Here is a 25828-nt window from a genome sequence, read left to right as displayed (position 1 = left end):
CTTTCTAAATCAAGCCTATTTTTCATTTTGGATTTATAGGATAACTTCAAAAAAATACAACCTCCGGTATCAGTTTTTCGCTATTTCTGCGTAAGCTTGGGGCGAGTATCAAAAGAACATCTCTTTATAAATACTCGATTGATTGATTTGATAATTTTTTTTTGCAAATTACTTCACTTACAAGGTAACGAATATTTGTGAAGCATTCATGAAATAGTTATCATTTCCTATGAAAAAGATACCTTAGAGAGAAACAGTTCATAAACTTTGAAACTCAGCAAAAAGCAACTGATCAATTTAAATAATGCTTTTTAGTGTGGTGAACTGGACCTTTCCAGTAAATTCTTAATAATGCTAACAAGAAGAACACGCTAGACAAGTTGACTAAAATAATAGTAGAAACTTCTAGAGTTAGCCTCACGTAAGATGCTACAGCATCTGCTTTTTCAAGAGTGTATTCCTCCAAACGTGATATTGTACGAGTTTATTCTAGAAATTTCTTGTTGAAGAGTATATAAGGGTAACGTGGCTTGCTGTAGGCATTCAGTTTTTAGTTGAGAATTCGATGGATACATAAACACGACGCACTGTTGATATCTTTGGAGAATAACTATACGGGCCTAAGCTGGAAAACGTACCTTATCATAGCGTTGAAAGAGACGCACTTTTGTGAATCTATTCAGTGTGTCACAGGGAATAAACATTTACACCAACGCGGCCTTGGATTCCCCACATTAGCACTCTCTTTCTTTTTGTCTAGTCGTATTGTCTATGGCGATAGGGAAAGAAAAATCGTTACAACACTATGCATTTTCTCAACCTTCTTTCATTCACATCTTCCCTCGAGTGGCCCAAATGAATTGAGCGATGTTCTTGAAGATTGCATTTGAGACAGTGGAATCTGGACCTTTCCGTTGCAAACCGTTGTCCCCATGTCACTTTTCATAAGCTTCATCTTCAGTTTCATTTATTTATCAAGCTTCTAAATACATTCCTATACAAACTGCAAATGCATTACAATACAACTGCCAAATTGTAAAGATCAGTAAACTGACAAATAAAAGTAGCACAGAGATCAATTAAATTGAAAAATAATTCTATATAGAAAAATAACTTAACAAGGTGAAAGGAAGTACATCGAGAAATAGTGAGTTGGCATCTTCGACAATGCCACGGCCAATTACCCAAATTCTAAACAGGGTTTTGGTTTGGTGGAGGGTGAGCCATTTTATCAGCTCCCTATACCTATAGACCAGTTATTAATAAACAAGACAGGCTAAATAGGTCTTTCCTGAGGTCGCGATGTGCAGAAAATGGCAACATTAACTAAACATATGAATAATTAAACAAATAGCAAAAATTATTGTTGTTGTTGTTCGTTTGTTCCCTGTGTTCAGCTCCTCCATGTTGATTTCAATTTTTTACATGGAGATATTCGACGATCAAAAAGAACAAATTGCTATCTTTATTGGGAATGGAAGTGGCACTGTGGACAAGGCAATGGGTTTATTACATCTGTTATTAGCTCGTCGACTTTGCTTTGCTCGCTGTATATGAAAATATTTTAGTACAATGGTTGCCATCCTCAGGAGCTCGTTAATGCTTACAGCACGTTCTGTTATTGTTGAAGAATAGGATCGCTCAGGGTATTAACATATCTAACTACGCAGCCCAAAGTCACTTTGCTCTAGACCGTCTGGAAATCAAAAAATGGCTGAAAATGGAGGCATATCGGTAGATGAATTCACTAGATTGCAGGTGAGGCATCCCTATTTTCTTCAAATTCATGCTGTTTCCCAAACAAGAAAAATTTTTAGGCCTACGTTTTTGATATGTATTAATTCCATGTCCATCCCGGTTTAACTGCAATAAAAAAGTCAGGATAATGCCCTTCGTTGTAAAGATCAATTTGTACAATTTCGAAATCAGCAGAATAAAGGAAATGCGAGTTTTTTTATTTTCACTAGGCCTAGCTTCCGATAGAATCCTGATCTTCACCAAAATTCAGTATTTCGTTTATAAGCAACAAGGAATTGAAATTAACGAAATGATTTTTACACCCTTGATGCTTTCTTTTTTATGTATTTAGAATCAATTGATTGAGCTAAGGACAGAGAACTATGACATTGCTGAAAGATACAGAAAAACCAAAGATGGTAAAATTGAAATCGTTATCTACCTTTTTCCCTTTTGGTTAGCTGCTTATCATAGAATTTTGCTGTAGCTGTGGCCCCCTGTGTAGCTTATTAGTCCTACTCCTATTTAAAAAGGATCTCAATTTCGTCGGAGCACATGGGGCTGTTTACATCAAGAATCCACCATCAAACAAAAATTAAGGCCCCTTAATGGAATGATGAACATTTTTGTCAGATAATTTTTGGCACCACCTTTTGCTGGAGACACTGGGAGTTACAGGTGCTAAACAGGTATCACCTTATGCTCTTGCAGGATCTAGACCTTGATGGTTTTTTTGTCCAGCTACCCCCCAGTGGCCAGTCTGCAGAGTATAGTATGGCAAATGCCCACACGAGATCATTTTAGAATGGCTACCTTTGCATGCCAATCAGACTGTTTGTTTACATTTTCTACCAGCCAATGGTATAGCATAAAAGACAATAGAAATCTGAAGAGAAAATAGCATCAAATCAGATGCAACAGTAATGTCGCATTTCCTATCAAAAGCTGTTGGGAAAAACTGGCACTACAAAAAGGTAACGCTAAATGCGAAGATTGTCATTATTGAAGTGCTTTGTCGTCCCTATTTTTAAAATTTGGTCGTTAACCAGAGATAACTGATGAAACATTTAGCCCATTTTTGCCCTAGGAGCACACAGCCCAAATGACAGTGCATGCCAGGGTATTGACAAGAACTGCCATATTCTGCAGACTGGCCCAGTGGTTTACCTTCCTTCCATGATATGGTTGTGGAGTGTCATGAAAGTGAAATTTATCAGCAAGACCTAATTGAGGACACTTGTGCTTCCATGTTACCTACTGTCAAGTCATTTTGCTTACCAACTAACAATTTTGCTGACCAAATGAAGATTTTACCAATAAACTCATGAAAAACAACTTTTTCACCGTCGGGTACACCTTTATATGCTCCAGCCCCTATCTCAACTTTCTTATGGACCTGTAAATTTTTGATAACTTTTTTCTACTACTTTTTTGTAACTTTGAATAACTTTTTTTACTATTTTTTTGTGACTTTGAATTGTATTGTACTTTGTTTTTCAAACTCAGACATTATTCTTCGTTTGCTTGTCTAAGCACAAGTTAACCTACCAGTAAATGTGTTTAAATGTTCGATACTTTGGTTTAAAAAAACCTTTATATCTCTGTGCCATTTCCTTGTTTAGAGAACAGCTCATTGCATGAAAGAATTGAAAGCAAAGAAAAGGAACTGCAGAGATTTGGCAAGATAATGAAACTTCCTGGTCTTCAGGTAGAAATAATGGTATTCCTAATGCCATGTACTGATCTTCTAAACTTTTTGAATGATATATAATATGATTTTGAGGGAAAGTTTAAACAATATGTATTTTAGATTATTTGCTTCGTTATTGATAGAATGATAATCTTTTGTGAAGAAAAGGTTTTTGAGAATTTAATCAGGAAATCATAATTAAGAAAGTCATTATTTCCAAGCCATTCAGTATATACTACTCCATGGCTGTATTCAATAAACTTTGGTTACAATTCCATTAGCTACTGAAAATGCAAAAATAATCCAGTTTGAGTCAAGCAACCTGTGGCTAGAGGTGATTTAAAGACCCCTTTGAATTGCCAAAAAGGTTTTTCTCATTGGGCAGTTTTCTGATGGCTTGCCCATTAGTCTAGCTTGCTGAGAAACTATTGACTCTACTTAGGCCTGTTTACATTAATTTATCCTTTTTTTCATTCCGTCACATTCTCACATCGCAGCACAGGCATCCTCTATGTCACTTTCATATCACGCATTCACTAATCCAAATTGTTGATGGATGGTTTATTTTAGTGTACATTGAAATGGTGATCAATGTAAGCCCTAAGTAAACCATTCCTCAAATAACATGCTGTTTCCAAACCCAGCGAGTCCTATTTAATGTGTGGAGAATACGGAGCCAGAGAAGAGATGATATGCCTATTGCATGTTTTGATTTTAACTGAACTAAAATTCCTTATAAATTTACATACTTAAATACAGAAAGGGACATCTAAAATTATGTGGTGATGTGAGAAAAACAATGCTCAGAAGGGTAAGTGAATGTGATGAGTAAATTGAATAGGATGGCAAAGTTTAAGTAAACAATATAGATTAGTGAATGTGTGACACAAGAGTGATGTAGAGGATGCCTGTGCTGGGATATGAGAATCTGATGGAATGAATGAGAAGGAAAAATTAATGTAAACAGGCCTAAGTAGAGGCACTACAAAAGCGTCACCTTTAAATGGCAAAATTAAGATTAGAGTTGCATTGTTCAGTACCAAAGAGTGACAAAAAAATTCAAAAGCACTGAATTTTTTTTTGATCAATCCACATTTGTTATCAAATTGTTAGCTTTCTTTGGCAAATGGTACAAGAAAATTTTATATCATCTGCCCTGTGTCTTTAAATTTGTCTTTTGAATTTAACCAAATTCCTTTTACATTGATGGCGGTAAGATATTTTTAGGCAAATTGTGTTTGTTGAAGGCTTTATGTGCCAAAGTAAATGATAAAAGCTTATATATATTTATTTCTTTAAACTAGGCATTTTCAAAGAATAGAGGAAAAAGGGTGAGTTTTAATTTTTTTGTCTTGATTATGAACTTGTTTAGCATTATTCAAACAATGTTTTTTTATGTTTTTTAATCTTGCTCATCAAATGATACATAAATCTGAGTCTTTTTCATATGCTTCTCAAGTTGAGAAAATGCAAGCATTGATGTTTTTCTATGGTTAGCATTTGTGGGTCAAGAAGACCAGTTACAGGATAACTTAGTTGTGAAGAATTATTATCGTAGTCAAAAAAAGTTATTATAGGTTATCTTGCTAGTTTTATAATTATATTAAATTAAATAATTTACAGCAAACTTATTAAAACTACAAAAATTGCAGGATAAAAATGACTTATTGAAGAAATAAATTTCAGTGCTTAAAAAAATAATATAGTTTCTATTTCCATAATACGAATTATTTCAGTGCCTTTCTTTTTTAGCCCTATGAAGAGGTTGTAGAGGAAAATGAGAGGCTCATGCATCAAATGCAGGTATAATTTATTCTATATAGAACTGAAGTAGAGCTACAAAAACACAAGAAAATTGCTATTCCTTCCAAAAATGTTGGCAATCTTCTCTAGATTTTTTTAGCTTACCCATCTTCCCTTATTATCATAGCTTAGATTGTCTACCTGTTTTTACAAATAGGGAGTGTGGTATTTCTTATTTTTACTGGAAACAGTTGATTTTGAAAATGATTTTTTGAATAGGGGATACAAAGGACTTTTTGAAGGGTGTTTTGAGAGGCCCATCTGATGATACTCAAGAGTCTGTTAGCTGGCAACTAGAACAAATTATTGATGAACAATTAACTAATTTGTTTTTACTTGCCTGACAGTGCAATTTCATGTTATTTGGTCTGTGAGGTTATGCCGTATATATACAATTTAGAATGAAAAAATCAAATTTGTTTATAAGAATAGTGTATGAAATTGGTCTTTCCCTCACATTGTTGTTGTGACAGATAAACTTTTCTTCTAGAGACACGAGGAAGATTTCAAATTGCAGAACAAAACCCTTCTGGAAGAAGTATCAAGGGTATGATGTTATTTTATTTTGTTTTCTTGAGGCAAAGCAGTACTTTTGTCGTTGAAAATGCTGATTAACAGAATTAATGAACTTGCTTGCTTGCTTGATTTAAACTCAAGTTAAAAGAGGTCTATTGATGTGAAATAGAAATCTAAAATTCTTATGTACTCATATGTACAAATTGTAATTGTTATGTTATGTTATGTACAAATCGTAATTGTTATGGGAAAAGGAAGGGAAGGAAAAAAGAAGGGAAGGAAAAAAGGGGAAATTAAATAACGGGAAGGAAAGAAGTTTTAGTATGAGAAAAAGATAGGGAACCAGAAAAGCACGCTGAATGCAAAAGGGAGGCCGAAGAATGGAAGAGGCGAAATAAGAAAATGGCTGAAAATGAAAATGAAATTTAGGATTGGTGATATAAAGTTGTAGAAAAGAGGGTAATTTTTTCTCCTCTGTCTTCTAAGGGTTTTAAATTATCTTTTCTATCAGAAGCTGTAAGAGATTTTGTTTCTTAGCTTTCCGTGGAAAGGGACGATTTGGAGAATGAATTAAAAAAGGTGAGGGATACCCGGAGCCGCGAGTTGGATGAAAATGATGAAATGCGACGGATCAAGGCAGAAAATACGGTACTCCACAAGAAGCTGCAAGGTAAGAAAAGCTCGTCACAACAAAAAAGATTTATTTTTTTATTTTTATCTGCATTAACATTCATGGAGTGTGAGTTAAAATTGTAGTCATCCCTTCGAAAACAAAGAAAAAAGCCAGGGTTTTGGCACTTGAGTGTATGACGTCATGTCTTCTGGTTTCTGATTCTTACAATATTAGAAAGCATAATGTAATGGCCACCAGCCCGACTACATTTATTTGTAGCTCACAACAGACATGAATTTTTTTACCAAACATTAGCAAAACCGTAAACTCTCGATAATTCGAACTCTCGCAAACTCGAGTATTCGCTAAGTCGAACTGGTATTTCATCACCCTTGCCCAATACATTCATATAAGAAAGATCCTGACAACTCGAGCATTCGCTAAGTCGAACTGATATTTCATCACCCTTGCCCAATACATTCATATAAGAAAGATCCTGACAACTCGAGCATTCGCTAAGTCGAACTGATATTACATCACCCTTGCCCAATACATTCATATAAGAAAGATCCTGACAACTCGAGCATTCGCTAAGTCGAACTGATATTTCATCACCCTTGCCCAATACATTCTTATAAGAAAGCTTCTGACAACTCGAGCATTTGCTAAGTCGAACTGATATTTCATCACCCTTGCCCAATACATTCTTATAAGAAAGATCCTGACAACTCGAGCATTCGCTAAGTCGAACTGATATTTCATCACCCTTGCCCAATACATTCATATAAGAAAGATCCTGACAACTCGAGCATTCGCTAAGTCGAACTGATATTACATCACCCTTGCCCAATACATTCATATAAGAAAGATCCTGACAACTCGAGCATTCGCTAAGTCGAACTGATATTTCATCACCCTTGCCCAATACATTCTTATAAGAAAGCACCTGATAGCTCGAACATTCGCTTTCTCGGACCATTGAAGGTTCCAGTTATTGGGTTTTTACTGTATGAATAATGATGAGAAATCGCATGTTACTCAAAACATATTCAAGTCTTCTTTAAAGCCTTTTTTGTTTAATGATGCAGTGGATAGAAGTGAAACTAACAACCTTGACATAAACAAATGCATTTTTACGATCTTTTCATTTTCCAATTTTAGATTATGATGGTAGGCCCCAAGTCAGTGAGGACAATGACCAATGTACTTTAGAAAATATACCTAAAGACAACAGTGAAGATGGGGCTGTTTCAAAGGATTTCGAAGATGGCGAACTTAGTAATCGAAAACTCATTGAGGATGCATTGAAAGGTTTTTTAAAAGAAGCAGTTGGAGCTGTTGGAGGTGATACGACAAATGAAGAGTTAAATGAGAGAGAGAAAAAACTGATAGAGGGCCTCGTGACGGAGCTTGAATCTCTGTCCTCAAAGGTATAGGGTTACAACGTTATTGACGAATTTATTTAACGAACCAGATTTTTGAGATATTGTTTTTTAAAGGCCAGTGCCGTCGGAAGAACATTCATGAGGGGGGGGGGGGGGGGTTAATTTCTTTCCTTTCAGTACACTGTTATAAAGGAAATATAGTACAGCTTCACAATTTTTAGGGCGTCACAGCCCCTGGCCTCCCTCCATGCTTCCGACGGCCCTGAACACTTGAAGTTTGCTTGCATGGATTCAAAAGAGCTGTCTTGACAAAGAAAATGTTGCTTGCAATTAAAGCTTCAATATCTGTCTCTGAACTTTTAAGGGCTCATGACGTCTAGTCATTTCTCGGCAAAGCAGCACGGCCTCTAGTTTTAATGCATAGGAAACGACGATTAACACCTGTTTAACCTATCTGCTGCTGCTCTGCTTTGTAAAGGGAAACCTGTTGACAAAAGACAATCCTAATACGAAACTTTCTTTTAAGTCTTAATATATTTTTAAAAATGCTTGCATAAGTTTGCATACATTTGCATACACTAATTCAACCAGCTATCTCTGTAGAATCTTTCCTCTCTCTCGTCATTATTTCATTATTTTATCGTTATTATCACTGAAAAGCATCATCCTTGTGACAAACTTTCTTTTTTTTTCTTTTTCCTATTTTTTAAAGTTCACCTTTTTTCTGCAATTAGGAATGGGTTTTTTTTCAAAATTGGAAGGAAAAGCAGAAACATTGCATATTATAAAATTTTGTCTGACGCTTTTCATTGTATCAAATATCTGATAATAATGAATAAATGCACAGGGCAATAATGATTGGCAATTTACCAACAAGACCATCCATTATGAATTGTCACTATCGCACTGATGCTTTGTTGCTCTTTTGTGTTTTTTTACCATATATACTAAGCTCATTCACCCGTTCATCTTTGTAATGAATATTCCTTGTATCATTCTAGCAGCCTAACTTCATTTCTTACTGCTATGTTTTTTCTAAATAAGCAATCAAATGCATTACATGCATTGAAATTTGAAATGTGACTGTTATCTGTTAAATTTGAAACATGCTTCGGTCGTTAAATTTGAAATATGCCTGTTATTCGTTTCAGAATAAAAGCCCCAGAGAATCAAGTCAAAAGACAAATGGTATTGCCAATTTTTAACCTATATTATTATCACCTTGGATATCTCTTTTGTTATCACGAACATCATGTACTAATGATTACCCAAAAAGCTGTTATCATTTGCTGTTATAATGATTGCCTGCTATCATTTCAATTCATTTAAAAAAGAATATCTTTTTAAACTTCAAAAATCTTCATTGGAACTGTTAGAGCTTGTTACAAGGTCGTGGCAAATCGTAGATTTCCATCGGGAATTTGTATTCTTTTTCAAAGGGAAGACCATTCATAAAGAATGCAGGTTCCTCTTTCAATTTTTGTTAGAAGCTTTGGATACTAAGGTAGAAACCGTCACAGAAGAAACTCGTTCAATTTCTTATAAAAACGAGTTTCTTTTAAGATGAAGAAAATAGCAGGACAAGCCTCGAAATTAATTACAATTGTAAATTTTGACAGAATGACTTTTTACAGAGCAGTTCAATTCACCATGTTAAAGGACAGTTTGTTTCTGGAAAACTGCTTCTCATATTCGTTGCATTTGCTTTTGTTCAAATAAGTTCTTATGAAAACCTGAGATTCAAGCTCAACTGTTTCTTATATTTGGATACATAACTTTGAAAAAGTCAGCCAGCAGCTTCATATGAGTGAGTTTCTTATAAGGTGTCTTTTTTAATGTATTTTTCAATATCAGCCTTTGCTATCATTAACTTCGTGAAACATGTCAGCTGTTTCTGGTAATGCTATTACTTTTATACTATGAATGAAGATTACTTCTGTAATCAGGAGCAGCTCTTAGAGACACCTGCTTTTGCTATACGCTAGGCTTTCCTTTCAATGTGTTCGTTAAAGGTCCTTTGTATGCAGAGGTTTGAATATAAGTTCTATGAAATAAGACCTTTGAATGCACTTTTCAGATATGAAGGTTAAATTGGAAACTGAGGAGGCAGAAAATCAACTTCTGCGGGACCAGATCAAGGAGGAGCGAGTAAGTGGCTTCTAAAAGTGTTTTTTACTGGCATCTCAAAGAGTAACAGAACTGCAGTGTTTGTAGCAAAACATTTTAGATTTTAGAAATGTAATCAAAGAGGATATGAGAAGATTGAACCTTGTTTCAGGATGCTTAGGGCTTCGCAACTCGTTATGAGGATGCTTACCTTTAATTCATGCCTTCATTTTTTCAGTTCAGTTTTAGTTTTTTATTTTAAATTTCACTGTATCAAAATTTAACAATTTAAAAAGGAAGTTTAATAATATAAACATAACAAAACACAAACATAAAAAAAAACAACCTAGTATGGGAATTGTTTAAAAGAGGAATTTCTCTCAGTAGTTTATAAACTAATCGCGGAGAAAGCATCCCCTATTAAGTAAGGTGCGTTTTGCTTAATTTGTAGTGCCAAAAGTAAGAAACTTTCTGTATGTTGTTTTGAATCATCCACAGAAAAATCATAGTCATAATACTCAATGGCAGTACTGTGGGTATTATGATAATGATCACGAGTTTTCCTGGAGCTGGCCTGTGTTTCTCTTGTGGGTTTCTTCCCCGCTGGCAGTTTGAAAATTGCTAAAATGCTTCATTTTTCTTAGGATAAGGGTAACTTGGAATCGGCGAACTGACCTGAGCGTTATCCACTACCAATCACCTAATGTGCTATTTACCTTCCCCATTTCTAACGATTAAGTGTTGATAATTAATTGTTTTGCCATATTTTGCAAAGATTTTCTTATCATTTTTCTCCTGTTATTGTCCTTGTGTCTCAATGAGTCTTGAATTACTCCTAATTCAGGAGAAGACAAGAACTGAAATTGAGAATTTGAAATTAGAAGTTGCAAAGCTAACAGAGAAAATGAAAAGAAAACAAGAGAGGTAAGTGTAATTGTCGATTATATTATATATCGGAGAAGTGAAGATAGTATGTTTTATATATAGCAAAATTTATATGAATTTATATATATAAATTCGAGATTTATCTTGCTATTGTAGAGCAGACCTGTTTATAATATTGAAAATTAATAATTTCAAGATTAGAATTCTAAGCTTAATTTTGATGATTGTATGTCGAATTTACAGAGCTCATAATCTCATAATATTTGTTTATCTTAGGGCACAGAAATATGATAGATTATCTAAAAGGTTATTGGTTATTGAAAGTATTCCACAGGTCTCATTAAAAATGGCTCATTATTCCAAAGAATGGCAATAAAACCCAAACCTACATAGTATCACACGAATATACTTTGTGTTTTATGTAGCGTACTTGTGTAAGTTATCTGTAAGTTGTTTTTTTGTTAATAGTTATATACACTTGCAAGAAGAAAAGGAGTTGCTCCATAAAGAGAAAAGGTACTCTTGAATATTCTAATTATAGATGAACATATGTATTAGAAATTTCTTTGCATTAATAATAATCCTTGGCAACATGAGTACCTGATGATTTAATCTACTTGCTGCAAATCCTTTTTGCCTCTGAACAAATTGCATTCTATGATGCTACATTTCTATACGCTGTCATCCTATTGCAGAGACTCTAAACGTTTAAGTTTATCCATCCTGTTTTTATGCTATCCCCAATAAGCTTGTGTGTTCCCAATTAGCTTGTGTGTCCCCAATTAGCTTGTAAGCTAAATATTTTTTGACACATTAATAAAGTTTTGGATTGATTGATTGATTGATTGATTTTTTTTTTGAACAAATAAATTCTCATCAATGATTCAACATTTGGCGCTGTTTATATACCGAAAGGCCGCCGGTTCACACATTTTTAGAACAAAACTTGAAATTGTATTCTTATTATCTATGCTTGGCCAATAATTGAATTTAAAGTAACAAGCTGTGGTGCACTGAAACTTGAATAGGTTAGGCCAATGCAATTTACTTGAAAACAAAATTGAATTGCAAAGACTCTAAATGTTTCAATTTATCTATCCTGTTATGAGGCTGATTCGTAATTCTTTGCCTGTTTCATTAGCAATCTTCCGTTAATTAGAAGAGGGCTAATGTCTATGTATTGACCTGTAATTTTTTGATCTTCTTGAACAGTCGCTTGGAAGAAGAGTGGATTAAAACCAAGGAACTACTTGTACAGGTTTGGAGTTTCATTATTTTTACGTACTTAGTTTCTGTAAATAAGCTTTGTTTGTAGAGTACTGTAAATCTTAAAAGTTCATCAAAAATAGAGGACTACATGGTTTGTAAGTTGATCAAAGGAAGTTTTTTTCATTGTTGATCGCGGTAGGACAGTGAACCTTTCGCTGTTGCTAAAACGCTGAACATTTTTTTATTCGAATGTATTTAATAAATTTTCACCATTTGCACCATTTTTCAAATTGAAAGTATGACAGAAGTGATAATACGGGCAACAGTAAGAAAATGGAAGAGGGCTTACATCGCTAAACGGTAAACACACGATAGAATAACGACTCGGATTCTCAAATCTTAGTTTTATGTGAAGAGAAGCTCTGGTTCAACTTGGTGAGACAGTGTAAGATATAATACCAGTGTCGAGAAGGTTTAACCAATGGATAAAGGACACTGCATTAGAGAAAAACAACCAGCATATTCTTAAACAGGGTTTTACGCCGAATTTCAGTGCTTTGCGCCGAATGTACATTGAGCTGCTTTCTAGTTCACAGTTGTAGCCAAACCTTGATAAAAAACCGCGAGTTTATGCAGTCCATAATGGAAACTCCGCTTTGGAAACTCATCAATTGGATCTTTTCAGTTTCAGGATACATCTGCAGAACTCGAAGAACAGGTTCAGCAACTGAAGTATGCCATTTTTATCATCTCGCTTTAGACGGCAGACGAAGCATATTGTGAGCCATTTGTCCTGAAATCGTTAAAATAATTGAATTTTGGATTGGGTGGCATCCAACCTGCTTGCTTAAAATGTTTTTGTTTTGAGAAGGAATTTTCTGGGCAGATTGAAGTTCTAAATGAACCTTTTCGCAAACTACCTGTATCAAGAGCCACATTTTTCCATATCATCAACATAGACAAAAAGGATTTTAACAAAAAATTATAAATTCACATTCAAGATTGAAACCATTCGTGAAGTTTGCATTGAGTAGCAACTTGAGTATATTTTATGTCTTTTTCAAAGGATAGAAAATGAGAATTTTAAATCTGAAGTAGCTGGACTACAAGAGGTAAGATGTCATATCTTGTTAATTTTTTTAAAGTTCCAAATCATTCATCGTCTCAGTACGAGGGGTGAAGGGGGGGGGGGGGATTGCTCTTTCCTCCGATTTGATATGACCCTGGATATTGATCTCTAAATTCGAATTTTTTTTGCATAGGAAATAGAAAGGAAAGGACTGATCGAACAAAACATTCGGAAACTTCATTGCAGTTACCAGTTGTTGCTTTTTAATTATATATTTGGATACTAGCGTTTAGTTTAAATTACAGTTTAGTCTAGTTTAGTTTAGTTTTATTTAATTCGAATTCCAGGTAAAGATTTATAAAAAAGGAAATATTCATGATCAATGAAGATTTTATAGAAATGTATATTTGACCTTATTTTATTAGTTTGGTTTTTTTCTAGACACTTGATCAATGTTCTCCGGAGAAAGTTTCAGAGTTGGAACACACCCTTAAGACAAAGAATGAAGAATTAACATCGTTAAAAACCCAGTTCGAAGTTAGTTAACTTTGATAACATATACTTGCATTTTTCTTTATTCAAATTGTCCTTAAACGTCTGTGAATTCCTAGTCGCGGAAATTCTTAGCGGCCGGTTGTAATAATGGTAAGAAAAAATCTATTTACTACTTATGTCTAAAATCTAAACCATTTTCTACTTATTTATAAAATCTAATTCTTAAATCATTTTGACGTGCTTTCAGGACAGCTCGTCTTTGAATCAAGATTTGATGTCCGAAGTCCAAAAATTGTCCGAGGAAAAAAACAAGGTCGACACAGAAGCAGGACAGAACTTAGAGGTATGTAGCGAGCACCTTGTACATATCATGGTATTTCCAGTGTTACCTAGAGGCAGCCTAGTGATCTACATATCTTTCACTAGTGAACCACTAACATTGGTGCAAAGTTTTTCTAAGACATATAAAGCTGTTATTAGGGGGGGAGGGGGGCAAAATGGCAATGGTCTAAAGTTTGCAAAAATCTACTCAGTTCAACATGTTGATAAAAGTTACAACAAAAACCTGAAATACAAAATTGATACTATCTGAATCACGCTTGATAATCCAGTTATTGTGTTTAAATGCAATCCTACTAGCTCCTATACTTTCTGTCGCTTTGCCAGTCTGGTTATAACAGAGCCCTGTCGATTTGAATTGGGCTGGAGGCAAGAGCTGAAGAAGAAAATTCTGTTTTGTATTTAGCGTGGCTGACACATGATATTACGAAACAAAATATTAATAATATTAATATCATGTACTGGACATAATGTTACGAAATAAACAATTACTTATACTTGACATTGAGGCTACATCAATCCTTTTACACAATTTAGGGACATCACCCTCATGATTTACAGAAGCTTAGCCCTTTGCAAAGGTTGTAAAAGGGGGATTCCTGAAGGGGATGTCTACAGTTTGCAGGGACCCCTGTTGTTAGGTCTTTTTTGTTTAAATAATGAAGATCTGCTTTGCTAATAATTTTAGGATTTTTTGCTTGAAACACATTTATATTAATGACATTGTATTTTTATTTTATGAATTATAGCTAGCTAACAAGAGAAAGAAACTTCTTGATGAACTATCAGTTGAAAGGCAACACGAACTGGAAAACCACAAGAAGAAACTAGAGGAAATAAAAAATGACAATGAGGCACGTTCATTTGCTTGTATTATTTTATTATTATTTATGTTTGTAATTGATCCAAATAATCAGCAAGATTTTATGTTTCTCCTGCTCTTATTAATTTATAAGACTTTCTTCTATTACGGCACAATGCTTAAGCCGTAAGATTTTAATTGTGGATTTATTATGAATTATGAAAATATATGCCAAGGCCTTGAGACTTTATAGTTGGTGAATAATCTCAATGCACTTCTTAATCTCATTGGCACAAGTTGAACTATCTTGTCATATAAGAATATGCCATAGCTCAAGATCTCATTCTCATACTCCTCGAGAAGCATTATGAATAGAGTATTAATAAGACATTGATTTGTGTGAATGGGGGGGGGGGGGGGTTGCGTAGGGGTGTTGCGTGGGGGTCTTTGCGTGGGGGGGGGGTCTGTTGCGCGGGATCAACTCACAAAGATAATTGACTGAAGACAATATTTTCAAATTGAGCTCACAATTAGATGGGTTTTAGCGTTAGCAGTAGTAAGGGTAACTCTCCTGCAATATGATTTCGTTTGTTTTGGTGGGGGGGGGGGGGACTGTCATAATTGCTTTTTGGAGGGGTGTTGTGCTCCCTACCTTGCCATAATTTACATCCCTGGCTGTAAAACAGACTGGAAACAGCCGTTAATGTCACTCGAGGTGTAATAGAAAGTACATCTTTCAAAGTATTTAAAATGTCGAGGTCTAAGCACAGCCCAGTTGAACTTCCTATTTTTATATTCTTACTTGTTCTTTAGGAAAATAAGAAACATTTGGAAACGACACTGTCAGATCTAGAGGTAAGGAATGTATTTGAATGCCATCTATATTTGTTTTGATTCTCGAACGACAAGCTTATCGTATTACTAAAGTGAATGAACTGGGCCAAATGAGTTTCAATTCAGGTATGTACGCTTGAGCCTTAATGTGCCACATTTAACCCCATTCAAGTGCCACTTCAAGTAAAGCTTAAGTAAAGTTAAGTAAAGCGGATCTATCAGGCCGGCTAAAGATATTAGTTTATGAGTGCAAAAAGACACCCTGTTTCGGACAGAAAATATGAATTTATGTACACAGTTCTTAAGATTCCTCGAAGAATTTGATAAAATGTAAGCACAGTTTGGGCGAACTGCAAAGTGCCTTCACCCTATTGCGAGTATGGTCTTAGAGTACTAAGTGTATGGTCAAAACTGTTCCTGAAATAATTAGTCTCTTTAAAATTTCATTATGCTGTACATTTATAAGAAAATATTTGCTCGTATTATCTGCATTTTTGTAGAAAGCAAAACGGGAGGTTACATTGGCCAACGATAGACATTCAGAGCTCTTGAAAAGGTTCACCTCCATCGAGAAAAAATCAGGCTGGCTTGAAAGAACTCTCAAAGAGACAGAGGTAAGGCTGCATTTTAAGAAAACACAGGACAGCAGAAGCAAAGCATAGTACAGTACCGGGAAATCATGATAAAACATCAGATGATCAAATAATGTAAGAAAAAATTTATGCCTCGGTAAGATGGAAAGTAACGTGAGAGGCAAAATGATGCGTTTGATTGGTTAATTGGCCATAATGGTTACATGAGTGGTTTATCATTAGAGGTTTTGTTGTTATCTAATGTTTTTATCCCTGAGTAGTGAGTAGTTTCCCTGAGTAGAGAAGTATTTTAATATGTTTCTGCTTTTCCTTGCTTTTTTTAATTCATGCTGTACTTTTTTTATAGAATCTGTTATTTTGGTAATTGTTAATAGTTTAACAGAAAGCCAAAACGTATAAAACATGAATTTTTTGAAAGATCAATGTACGTAATATTCTAGAATCTAGATCATAGGTATAAGATCAAGACGTTATTGACAGGTCTAACGAACTGGCCATGTAGCAAGGCTCTGTTAACTTTTAGGAACAACAGGAGACTGAACGAAAGACTCACCAAGATTTAATTGATAAAAAGGAAGAGGAGTTCCAGGAAAAACTTGCGGAAGTCGAAAGCAAGCATCATGACGAAATTGAAGTGAGTATAATCTAAAATTAGAGTTTTCAATTTGTTTTTATTTATTTTCCACCTTTAATATCTGAAGGACTCTGGTTATTAATGATTAATTCCCCCAGCTCACTGTGTTTTTTTGTGGTCTTGCAAGGGAAGTATTTCTGTAGTTGAACGGGGAACTCAATCGTAGTTGTATTTTTGAAATCTTCGATTCCTTAAGGGAAATGAAACAACGTATTGTTTTCATCATTTTTAACAAATCTCTAAGTCGTTTCAGTTTGTGGAAATATTTTCGACCTGCTATTTTTTATTACCGTATGCTAGAATGGGTGCCCAGATCACTCATTTTGACATCGGATGGCACGGAAAGTAGAGATATTTCATCATTCTTTATATAAGGACACGCCAACTTATAGCTTCAAATAGCAGCTCAGCAAAGAGATAATAAACCTAGAAATTTGTTTGAATAAATCAGTCAGAAAAGCAGCAAAACACTGTCTTGAAGCACGACAGTAAAGAAAATAGGTGCGAAGGGAAAAAGTCAGTGAAATTTGTACTGGGAAAATCATAGACCCCATCAGTCATTGCTTTTTTTCGAACAAGTACCTCTTTTGTAGTCGAAATCGCTCTTAAAGAAGGGGGACTAATTTTACTTAATGAGGTCGGTTGAGGGGGTCTTCTTTCAAGAGGGACGCTCATTTAAAAAAATTCAGTAATTTATTATTCTTAAACAGCAACCGATAGAATATTGCTTTGGGAATTTTTACCTTTTCGGTAAAATGTTGATTATATCGCGAATAGAAACAGTTTGAATGCAAAAAAGATAATTTTTGTCATCATGAAAGAGTCGATGTTTGACGACAGATTTTTTTTAGGAATTCAATTTTACCATAAATCGCTGACTTACTGTTTTTGTTTTTAAGGCGTTGAATGAAAGTAAAGCAGAAGTAGAAAGGGAAAGAGATGAGAAAATATCAGTTATCGAGAAATTGAACCAGAAAGTAAAAGACAAAGAAGTCGAATTTCGAATCAGTGTAAAGAAGAACGACCAGCTAGTAATTTCTATTCATCTTTCTTATAATTGTAGAAGGGTTGTTCTGCACCCCTTCTTTTTCTTATTTTTAACCTTTTTTGTTTAGGTTTTCATTTTGTGTTTATACGAGAAAAGACGTAAATGTTGTTTTTAACAAGATCAGTATTTTAGCAAAATTTTCGATCTTTCGAATTATTTGTTCCTTCTTATATTGAAGTAATTTTTGATTTTTTTCTTCAAACATGAAATTGTTTAAAGTTCATTTTGAAAAAAAACATTTTTCAATTTTTTTTTAAAAAAGGTTTTTTCAAATCTTGAAATCTAATTCCATCTCATTTTTGATTCAAAAACACAGCAGATTATTTCATTCTCAGCTCTTAAGACATAGCAACCATGCAAGTCATTCTTTTCCTAAGCAGTATCATCCTTTGGCTGCTATTTTATATATCTAAAATACTCTCTAAAGTTTACTGAAGATAATACATGTTAAAATATGCATACATATCAAATTTATCTTTACAGTTGAAAGACTTAAAGCGACAACTCAAGTCTGAGAGAAAGCGAGCTGATCAGATCCAACAGAGGCTCCAGGAATTTTTGTCAGAAACAAAAACGAGGCAAAGTAGGCTATACTTAAGATGTTGTCAAACTTTCAAATGCTAAGAAATTGTATAATTTGATCAATTTATTGCCTTCCTATGTTTGTCTTTTGTTAAGAAGATATAGTATATTTAAACAATTTACTTTTATTCCAAGTGACATGTCAATATAATTTGTTATAAACTGCGCTTATTTAAAATTATCAGTTAATAACGATCTTTATAGAAGTGTTTCTGAAAAACTCGCTTACTCGTAGCTCAGTATATTAAAATTTATTCATTACTTCGAATTTATCGAAAACACATATTCCCACGCCTTTAGTTCCCCTGTCATCCATCAAACAACAAGGGAGTAAACATTTCAGAGTGATTTTATGACTTTGATTAAAAATTCTAGATTTTAACATTTCAAATGCCTTTTTCTTTTTAAATGTGATGTCCAACTTCAGTTTTAGTTTTTGCAGCCTTTTGTCACCTTTGTTGAAATTGAATAATTGATATTTAAGATGCAAGTACTAGACACCCATCGTGGCTTGAGCTGTGGCTAATCGTTAATAACTCATTCATTGCAAAGATTCATTTTGTCAGTATCTGTAACCCTTTTGATTTAATAATTTTCTTCCTTTTTTCTAGCCTTTGATGAAATATTCAAACACGATTCATCGTTCAGTAAGGGACACCGACGCCAAGATAGTGGGTACGTCATAATCAGATCTTATTTTCTTGTGAAAAGATGAGCGACTGGTTTTATGTTGACATTGGACTATGCAATACCGTTGGACTGGTTTCCATAAGTTCATTTACAGGCACAATGTTCCGACGCATTTTGCTGGCTATCTGAATTTCCTATTGGTTGGACTACACAATAGACCTATTGTTACGTATCCACTTAGTGACGTAAGGCCCATTCTCAAGGTTTTCCTGATTCTAAACGCGCTGCAAAGACTATCGTTAACTCTAAATGGTTGACTAGCGTGGCAAAGTGCCTTTAAAGAGTGACATGAAATAAAAATTAAAGTTTTGCTGGACATTTCGAAACTCGAATCTCAATTATTATAATTTAATCAGAATTTGATAAATCAATAAATTATAACATTATTGAAAAATAGAATATCAAATAATCAGTTATTTAGTAGTTTAAGTGGAAATTAAAAAAACTACGTCCATTCAGGTTAAAGTTATTTGCACAAACACTGGCATAGTGTGCGATTACAGTTTCTTAAAGCAAAGTATTCAAAGAGGCACTAACGCAAAAAACATTTAATCATAAATGCTTGGTCTATGTAGAGATTATGTGCTTGGTGGGGGCAAATTTTTTGTGTTAAGCGAAACGGGACAGAAATATGGGGGTATGATTTCGGTGAAAGCTATGGTGCGAGAAATGGTGCCAATGTGCGAAGGTGTTGCAACACAGGAACAAGATTTGCTCGTTAATACCGAAGACGAAAAACACCGAAGATATTTCTTTTACTTCCACCTCAACTACAATACAACGGTCCATTGCATCCTCCATCTACCTTTGCAAGCGAAAGAAAAGAAATGCCCAAGCCGAGAACTGCTAGGTGACTTCAAACCCATTGTTTCCACGTAGCAGACCAAAAAGGAAGTGGGATATCAAAAATGTATATACCATTTTTCAATGTCTCGAGACTTTACTTTCCCAGCGAGTACAGACAAACAAAATATATTTCCGGGGATACCATGAGCCCTCAATCTGTGGCTCATGAATTATCGTTGAAATCTACGGACGCAAAAATTCGCGGCAGTGCCTATAGCCTCCAGTCTTCCCATTCCAGATGTGGATGGCTCTAAGGGTCATCCTGTATTATAGGGGATGACCACGTATTTTTGCTGATGTTATCATGGTATCGAATGGGAGTTGAGTGTATTAGAATAAGTTGTAGCTGAGATTGCCCCCATTGTAGTTCAAAAATCATACCTAAAGTTTTTTGTAGCTCTTAACACTGTTACCGATGACTATTCTACTATCAGCAAAAGCCTCTTCGCCTATTTTAGGAATTTTGCAAGTAGGGGTCGGTGTGACAACTTTTCGTTTTTCAGGAGTCATTTGTCGACTGTTTCATCAGGAAGTGGCTTGGAGATGAGTGTTGACGCTGACGCGAACAAAGTTAGTTTTTAGTTTATTTTTTCATCTATTTATTCAGGTTGCAACAATTTCATAGATCTGGTCATTTCAATTTCCAGCGAATGCATCTCAAGACACTTATTTTTTGGCTTTCTCCCGACACGAATTGAGATTGTCAATATTCCTGTCAATTATAGATCTTGATGTTGTTAAGTTTCATCTTTCAATTTGAAAATTTTTATAGCAATTCTTCGTTAATGCAGACCCCTTGGTTGTACGAGGCCCCATGCCCCTTTGCCTTCCCCATTGCCCCCAGCCATTTTCTCCCTTGCCCTTTTCCCTCTTGACCCTTCCCCCTTGCCCTTTCTCTCTCGACCCCTTTTAGTGAGACGGTTGAAGGGGTACTTACTTGAGTTTTGATTCAAATTATAAACTGCCTGAAGAAGAACACGAATTGCTATATTAACTTTATTGCAAAAAGTATTATCCATTTCTTAAAACTGTTGGTTTTTTGTCGAAAAAGTAGATTTCGCTTGTTTCTGTGGGTTTGCAGGCGAGTTTTTAGTGATTTGAAGTGATTATCTCTGACGCTTCTTCAATTTTTGTAGACTTTTATATCAGGGAAGTGGCTTTTAACTGTATATAAATTTTATTTGTATAACTTAACATGTGTGTTTGAATTGCATGTAGTCATTCTAAAAGCGTCCTGGCATCAGCTTGGTCAATTCAGATTTCTCTGCTGCAACAATTATATGTATGCAACAAGCCCTGCTTCACCTATCTCTCTGCACGCATGCTTGTCGCTGCCTAGAACCCAGTCTTTTTTCATTTCAGACAAGCACTCCGTTGTCCGGGACACCATTAAGCAGTGGCAGCGGAGGAGATGGGGTCAAACTGACGAATGAAACCGTTGAGTTGATATCGAAAGTAGCAGATCTCCAACTCGAGAAGAACATTTTAGAAGAGAAGGTTTGCAATGCCTTGCTATTTGCTTAGTGGCTTAATGAAAACGCCAATAATTATTTGCATGGAAAATGTAATTTTGTTATGTATTGTATTATCTGAAATTTTAAAAGTCTTCTCTCATAGTAAGAATTTGTGTTACGCTAGGTAATTTCTTCCGTTTACCGTCCTTTAAAGGCTTTTGCCAATTGTCAATAGTTTCTTCTCTTCTTCCCGAAGCAATCCATCTTATTTTGAGAGTGTCGGTCTTCTCTAATTAATTCCTTATCTTTATGAATGGTTGGTGTGTGGGCTCTGTCTAGCGGGTAAAGTTCTTTTTGGAAAAAAGTACGTCCCAATATTTTTAGAAACAGCGATAATTGTATAGTATTAGGAACATCGAATTTCGAAACACTCGATGAGTTTGTGGTACATTTTTTTTTTCAGCGTTTGTTTCTCTCCTTTTCAAGCTTTTCCTTGAAGCTTTTTGCTTAGCAATTTTTATCTATTTTATACATTAATTCACTGTCATCATGCTGTCATGACGAGAGGGCAATCATAATATTTTTAACATAAAAATTGCTAAAACCTAGGAAGCCCGTACAAATTTTGAGGTGTTCATATTTTCTCTTTTCTATAGGTGCGTTTCTTGGAAGAAAATTCCTCGGTGATGGTTGACGATATAATGAGAAAAACAGAGATTATTCAAAATTATGTGAGGGAAACAAAACCAGGTACTGATTAAAATTGTTTTGTGATTCTCTTTGTCTGTGTACATGCTGAACACTGAAAGTCTTTAATTCCAGTCCACAGGATTACGTCACTTTGTTTTCAAGAATGTTTTATAGCAATTAAAGACCGGGTGTTTATATTTGGACCGGGGGGGGGGGGGTGCGGGGAGGTAGCCGTAGTTTCCATGCTCTTTTGATAATTATCTTAGACTTGTTTCGTAATCTTTCATCTGGGCCATTCAAATGAATTCCAGTATTCGAGAGAAGTATTGTTCTGTCGTTTTTTATGGTAGAACAGGACACCCCTAAGCTGCAACTCCAAGTTTCAGGCTTAATGCGATCATCAGAAAACTGTTCTGCATGTACAGCCTGGCTACACTGCATCAAACACTATATCTACGCACAGAAATTTCCACAAATATGTTGTCATATACAATCTATTTGCATGAAACCAAGTTTATATAGAGACTCATCACTGCCCTTGATTATCTAATAGACAGATGATATTATTTTGTTTTTAAGAAATGCACGCTGATTCAAATAGAAGGAGAAGCATGACACTCAAGGAGAAAATGAAAGACTCTTTAAGTATTGGTAAACATGGTAAATCGGAAGATATGCTTAAAGAAATGAACGCAAAAATGCAACGATTGTTGGAAGAGACACTCGAAAGAAACATCCAACTGCAAAAGGTACTTTAAATGAATGAAAGCTACGCAGTTGGTTCCGGTAGAGCTACTCTGATATAGTCCTACCAAACGATTACATAGCTTGTTGGCTGGACCTTAGATGTAGAGCTCTAAGATGAGGGGATCCAGATCCCAAATGCTGACAATTGGCTGAGCAAACTGTTATTTGCCGACAAGTTTGAAAATTCGCCAATGCGGCGCCCCTAGCTGGTAGAACAATCTTCCTTTTTGAAAGGGATTTTTTTTTGAAGGAGGGTGTCATACGCCCTGCAAATATGACCCTGTTTATAAGTATTGGTATAGTTTGAAGTGAACATGCAAGCTGCGGTGTGACTATAACAGGATTCGGTTGTGTTTTTTAAGAGCCAGAAAATGGCTTTGAAAAAAGCAAACATTTAGTAAACTAGAGCTTTTCGTCTGACACTCTTCAGAGTTTAAAACGTCAGAACATAGATCGAAAACACGAGCACATGACTGTATAGGTTAACCAATCAGGACATGACTGTATAGAGGTAGAAAAGTGTTTCGATCATACAGAAGCGTAACATGAATGGAGTGCATGGGTATGGACTCAGCCCAGGAACACTCAAATTGTAAATTGATTTCGCAGCCCTTAGCAAAAAATTTGGTTACTCTGGCTGTTAACGAGCTTTCAAAAGATTGAATCAACAAAAACTTTTATCCGTAATAAAGGAATCTATCCGGAAAACTTTTTCCCATAAACGTTTTCAAAATAAGTCCAGGAAAAAATTATTGTTTTATGCAGAGTTGGCAATTTTGAATGGAATTTTTATATGCTTGGTGTTCTGTTTGGTTTGTAAATATCTTGATTTGATGTCACTTTTTTTTGCAGGATGTTGACCACTTAACAAGAGAATTAGAGATGAAATCAACAGCTGAGTCAGCATGACGTAAGAGTAAGTTTCTGTACATTTGACTCTTTCTAGAGTCAAACAATCACATAGTCAAGTGGTTTGGAAACTAGAAAACGGTCATCTAGAAAACGGTGATGGTTGTAGTTTAGATTAGAGTATGGTTTCAATTTAATCAAAAGTGCCTCAAGAATAATCGAGATGGCGCTACGTCGTATATGTAAATACAAGATTTAAACTTTTAACTGATCCTTTCCATGATATTCTGGGGGCTTTTTCCCTGATAATTGTTGTGACCATATCCTTTGGATGCTAGAAAGCTTCCAATTTGGAAAAGTGATTTGAAATTTGTTCCCAGGTTGGAGGACAGGGTCGCGATATTGTTTCTACCGGAAAAGGGACACTTGTGAGAAGGGGGCTTGTCCAGACGTATAAACCCCTACAATTCGGCAAGTGAGATTCGACAGATTCTCACTAAATCTTGTTTGTCTCTAACAACGCTTCATCCAGGGGTGTAGTGCTAAGGGGGCTCAGGGGGCTGAAAAGTAGCCAATTTCTACTTTTGCTATTGTTTTCCACATTTTGTGCAAGTGCCCCCTTGTTATTTTGATGGCACTACACCCCTTGCTATCCTGATATCTAATCTTACTTCATACACTCAGGTAACTAAGAAAGAACAATCAAATATAAAATAGAATGTTTCAAATAGCATTATTCCTCACAATATCCGCATATATTCAGTAAAAATAAGAATCGTAGCAATTAACTTATATTGTAATTTTTTTCAGCAAAAATTGTGATCCATTTGTTGTCAGTAGGTTTGCTTCCAAAATTAATCGCCTTTCAATGTACAAATGGGAATTTTAAATGACATCTTTTGACCAGAAAAACAAGGAAATTTAGTAGTCTTGCATAGCACATTTAGCCGTTCAATTTGTATGGCCAGGAGACATATATTAGTTTTATCCCACTCCAGACGTTAATGCCAGTATTACTATCCGGGCCAGTTTTATTCTCATTGGTCCTTGGATTTTGCCACAAAGCCCACGCATGAACCGCTACGACGCTGTGACGTCATCAGTTGATGATGCTTTATTTTCCATCCATCTTAGAATAAGAATAATTGTTTGAGTATCCGTGTATGTTAGACGCGTGCATTGTTTGTAGGCCCACAGACCAGCACAACCGAACCCATTTAACAGGGGCCAACGATTGTATCTTAAGGTAGTTCCTTTCAATTTGTAATTATGAGATTTTAATTTTGTGTCAGTATTGATTGAATTTGTAAATTTATCGCAGTATCTTGGAAATAGCAAAATTATCTGTTTTTGTTTAGAGGTAATTTTCTTTTTCTGATGACTTATCCTTGCTACTTAATAAATTGACTCAGTTTAACAGCTCTGTTGGGGAAATACTAAGTTTTAGCATAGCTTCATAATTATTCAATAAAAATCCATAGCTATGAGACGTGCGAAGGGTAAATGTTTGACGGCCATGAAAAAACGCAGCTAATAGGATGGTGGAAACTAAGACCGGGAATTTCCAATGTTTCCAGTTTTCACTTCTGTTGACAGCAGTAGGGGTGTCTCTCTAAAACGAGATTCATCCTAAAAAAGGTTTCACGAAGTCCTGTCATAAAGAACATCTTTTCTGGTACGTACTCTTCCCAATTCATTGTTTGGGTTTCCGTTGTAGCAATAATAATGTAAGAGAGAATAGAAAGAAAAAATATTCATTCCAATTTCTTTTGATTGCGATTCAATTATGAACAATTTTGTGGCTCGCACATTCCCTGAAATTTAGTGAGATCAAAATGCCCTTTTATTGGAAATTTTTTGTGACACAAACCCATGTATAAAAAGGTTTGAAAGTCTCGTCATGGATCAGTCCCTAATGTTATGATTGATTGATCATTTTGAATTTGCCTAAAATTGTTTCCATTGTTTCCAAGGTTCATTCATTTATTATAATAATAATAAAATGATAGTAATAATTATTTTAAACTAGTTGTCATTTCATTTTGCAACAGCATATAACACTTACAAACCTCGCTACTACAAGGTAGTTTCTAGGTGGCACACTTAAAATGAACAGCTATCAAAAATGAAAAAGCAGTTGTACACAGCAGACATATAAGCACGATGATGTCATAATGACGATGGTGAAGATGTCATAACGACGATGGTACAG

The 25828-nt window shown here is 35.1% G+C and overlaps 1 protein-coding gene across 1 annotated transcript; it reads left to right on the top strand.

Annotated features, from left to right (window-relative positions):
* Positions 1 to 1342: 1342 nt before the first annotated feature.
* Positions 1343 to 24975, top strand: LOC135692728 (uncharacterized). Its single transcript, XM_065211009.2, has 29 exons — positions 1343 to 1758; positions 2090 to 2156; positions 3360 to 3445; positions 4732 to 4758; positions 5180 to 5230; positions 5721 to 5777; positions 6284 to 6416; positions 7521 to 7789; positions 8896 to 8932; positions 9822 to 9892; positions 10695 to 10774; positions 11204 to 11251; positions 11948 to 11993; positions 12630 to 12676; positions 13011 to 13056; positions 13455 to 13550; positions 13756 to 13851; positions 14597 to 14701; positions 15463 to 15504; positions 15984 to 16097; positions 16600 to 16710; positions 17610 to 17741; positions 18242 to 18341; positions 18952 to 19015; positions 20380 to 20446; positions 21239 to 21373; positions 21987 to 22080; positions 22600 to 22769; positions 23620 to 24975. The coding sequence occupies exons 1-29, from the start codon at positions 1711 to 1713 to the stop codon at positions 23674 to 23676; spliced, it is 2496 nt and encodes an 831-aa protein (XP_065067081.2). The 5' UTR covers positions 1343 to 1710; the 3' UTR covers positions 23677 to 24975.
* The last annotated feature ends 853 nt before the right edge of the window (positions 24976 to 25828 follow it).

This window comes from Rhopilema esculentum, chromosome 3 (assembly GCF_057945365.1).
Source record: "Rhopilema esculentum isolate cy_ngs chromosome 3, ASM5794536v1, whole genome shotgun sequence".
Classification (NCBI taxonomy): Eukaryota; Metazoa; Cnidaria; class Scyphozoa; order Rhizostomeae; family Rhizostomatidae; genus Rhopilema; species Rhopilema esculentum.
Note: the sequence above shows the minus strand (reverse complement) of the source record. Positions and strands in the feature narration are given on the sequence as shown.